Source organism: Plectrocnemia conspersa, unplaced genomic scaffold (genome assembly GCF_051122295.1).
Source record: "Plectrocnemia conspersa isolate PC_06_02 unplaced genomic scaffold, ASM5112229v1 ptg000003l, whole genome shotgun sequence".
Taxonomy (NCBI): Eukaryota; Metazoa; Arthropoda; class Insecta; order Trichoptera; family Polycentropodidae; genus Plectrocnemia; species Plectrocnemia conspersa.
In genome coordinates this window covers 2,257,700-2,259,163 of record NW_028277167.1, presented here as the reverse complement: position 1 = coordinate 2,259,163, position 1,464 = coordinate 2,257,700, and the positions used below count along the sequence as shown (strand labels likewise).

The 1,464-nt window shown below is 45.6% G+C and overlaps 1 protein-coding gene across 1 annotated transcript; it reads right to left on the bottom strand.

Moving 5' to 3' along the window:
- Window positions 1-529: 529 nt before the first annotated feature.
- LOC148236344 (uncharacterized) lies at window positions 530-835 on the bottom strand. The gene has a single exon (XM_088182810.1). The coding sequence runs from the start codon at window positions 833-835 to the stop codon at window positions 530-532; it is 306 nt and encodes a 101-aa protein (XP_088038936.1).
- Between the last annotated feature and the right edge of the window lie 629 nt (window positions 836-1,464).

Below are 1,464 nucleotides of genomic sequence, written 5' to 3'. Positions count from 1 at the left end.
TGGATGTCTCCCTTAATTCCCGGAACCTCCAGACGAGTTATGGCCCGAGTATAAAAATAATGGCGTAGATGTAGATTATATCGTCACTAGGAAGCTCCCGAGTTTTTTTATTTTTTTATTTTTGGAGCGCGATAGAAAAAATATGTACGAAGGAAGCGGCCGGGCAGGAACCGGAATGAATTATGCGACACAAAAGCGATCATAATCATGGGAAATAGAGTGGTGATACACGGCGGCAATTTTTTCACGCCGGAAATACACAGAAAGCGAATGGGAATGTATTCAATATTCGTTCTATAGTATCGATACTTAAGGCAATTAGTTATTTTTTTATTATAAATATTTTAAATTATAATTTTTTTTCGTGGTAACTTAACTCTGTATTAGGATGTTGAGCCGCACCACGCGTGCGAAGGGAGAAGCGGCGGATACTGCGGTCTTCGATGGTCTGAAGTTGGATTGGCCTCGAACTATTTTCTTTTTGCTGGTGGTGTCTTTCGAGGAAATCTTCGAAAGACACCACCAGCCTTCAGTTTAGAGACTGTCTCGTTAGGGCCGCTATCTTGCGCTGTCTCTCGACATTTTCTTTACATCTGAGCACTTCGGACGTATAATCTGCCAATGCCCCCCAGTTTATTCGGTTTTCCAGCATGGATTGAGCAATAGTGTCTGCTGATGCAGACCTTCCTACGACTCTTTCCAGCGCTGCTATTTCTGACGTCCAAGCTGTGCACTTGAAACGGTCGTCTTCAGAAATGTCGCAATGGAGAAACTCAGCGCACGTTGTCTTGCCGATTTTTTTTGTGTAATGACCGAAGCAGCCGTGTCTGGTCATCGTTTGTGACAGATGGTATGACAGCTCGCCGTGTTTCTTTCCCATACAGGTGATAAGGTCACCGACAAGTCTGTGCGTTCACCTTCCTTTGGTAGACTCATCCCATCTGCGCTGCCACTCTGACATTGTCTCCCTTCTAGCCTGTCCGTTGTAGATCTCCTGTTTCTCATAAGGAAGGAGATCCAACGGTGGTATACCGCATATCGCCAGTACAGTTCTGTAAGCGGAGGCTACCCTCAGTGCGCTTCGTCACTGAACTCTTCCCAGAATGACCCTGGTCTTCTTTACTCTTGTGGCTTGTGTCCATATCAGGGCGCTGTAGAGAGGGACCGAGTGAAACCTCGTTGTAAAGGTGTCTCCTTCTTTGTTTTGATCCATTCATGCTAGGCATCAACCTGGCGAGATGTTGCTTTAGCGGCTCTCGTGTGCAAAGCGCAACTTGGTAGCTTATCGATCTTTCGTAGGATGTATCAAACCCATTGATCACTATCCTGAGTGACAATAACCTTCGTTTTTACGTAAAGAATACTGCTTTGGCCTTCTTCGTTGATAGCGTGGTCCATACAGCTCTGAATTGCGTAGAGCGCCTCTTCTGTGACCTGCATAAGCTGAAAGGTCGTCTTACTAGT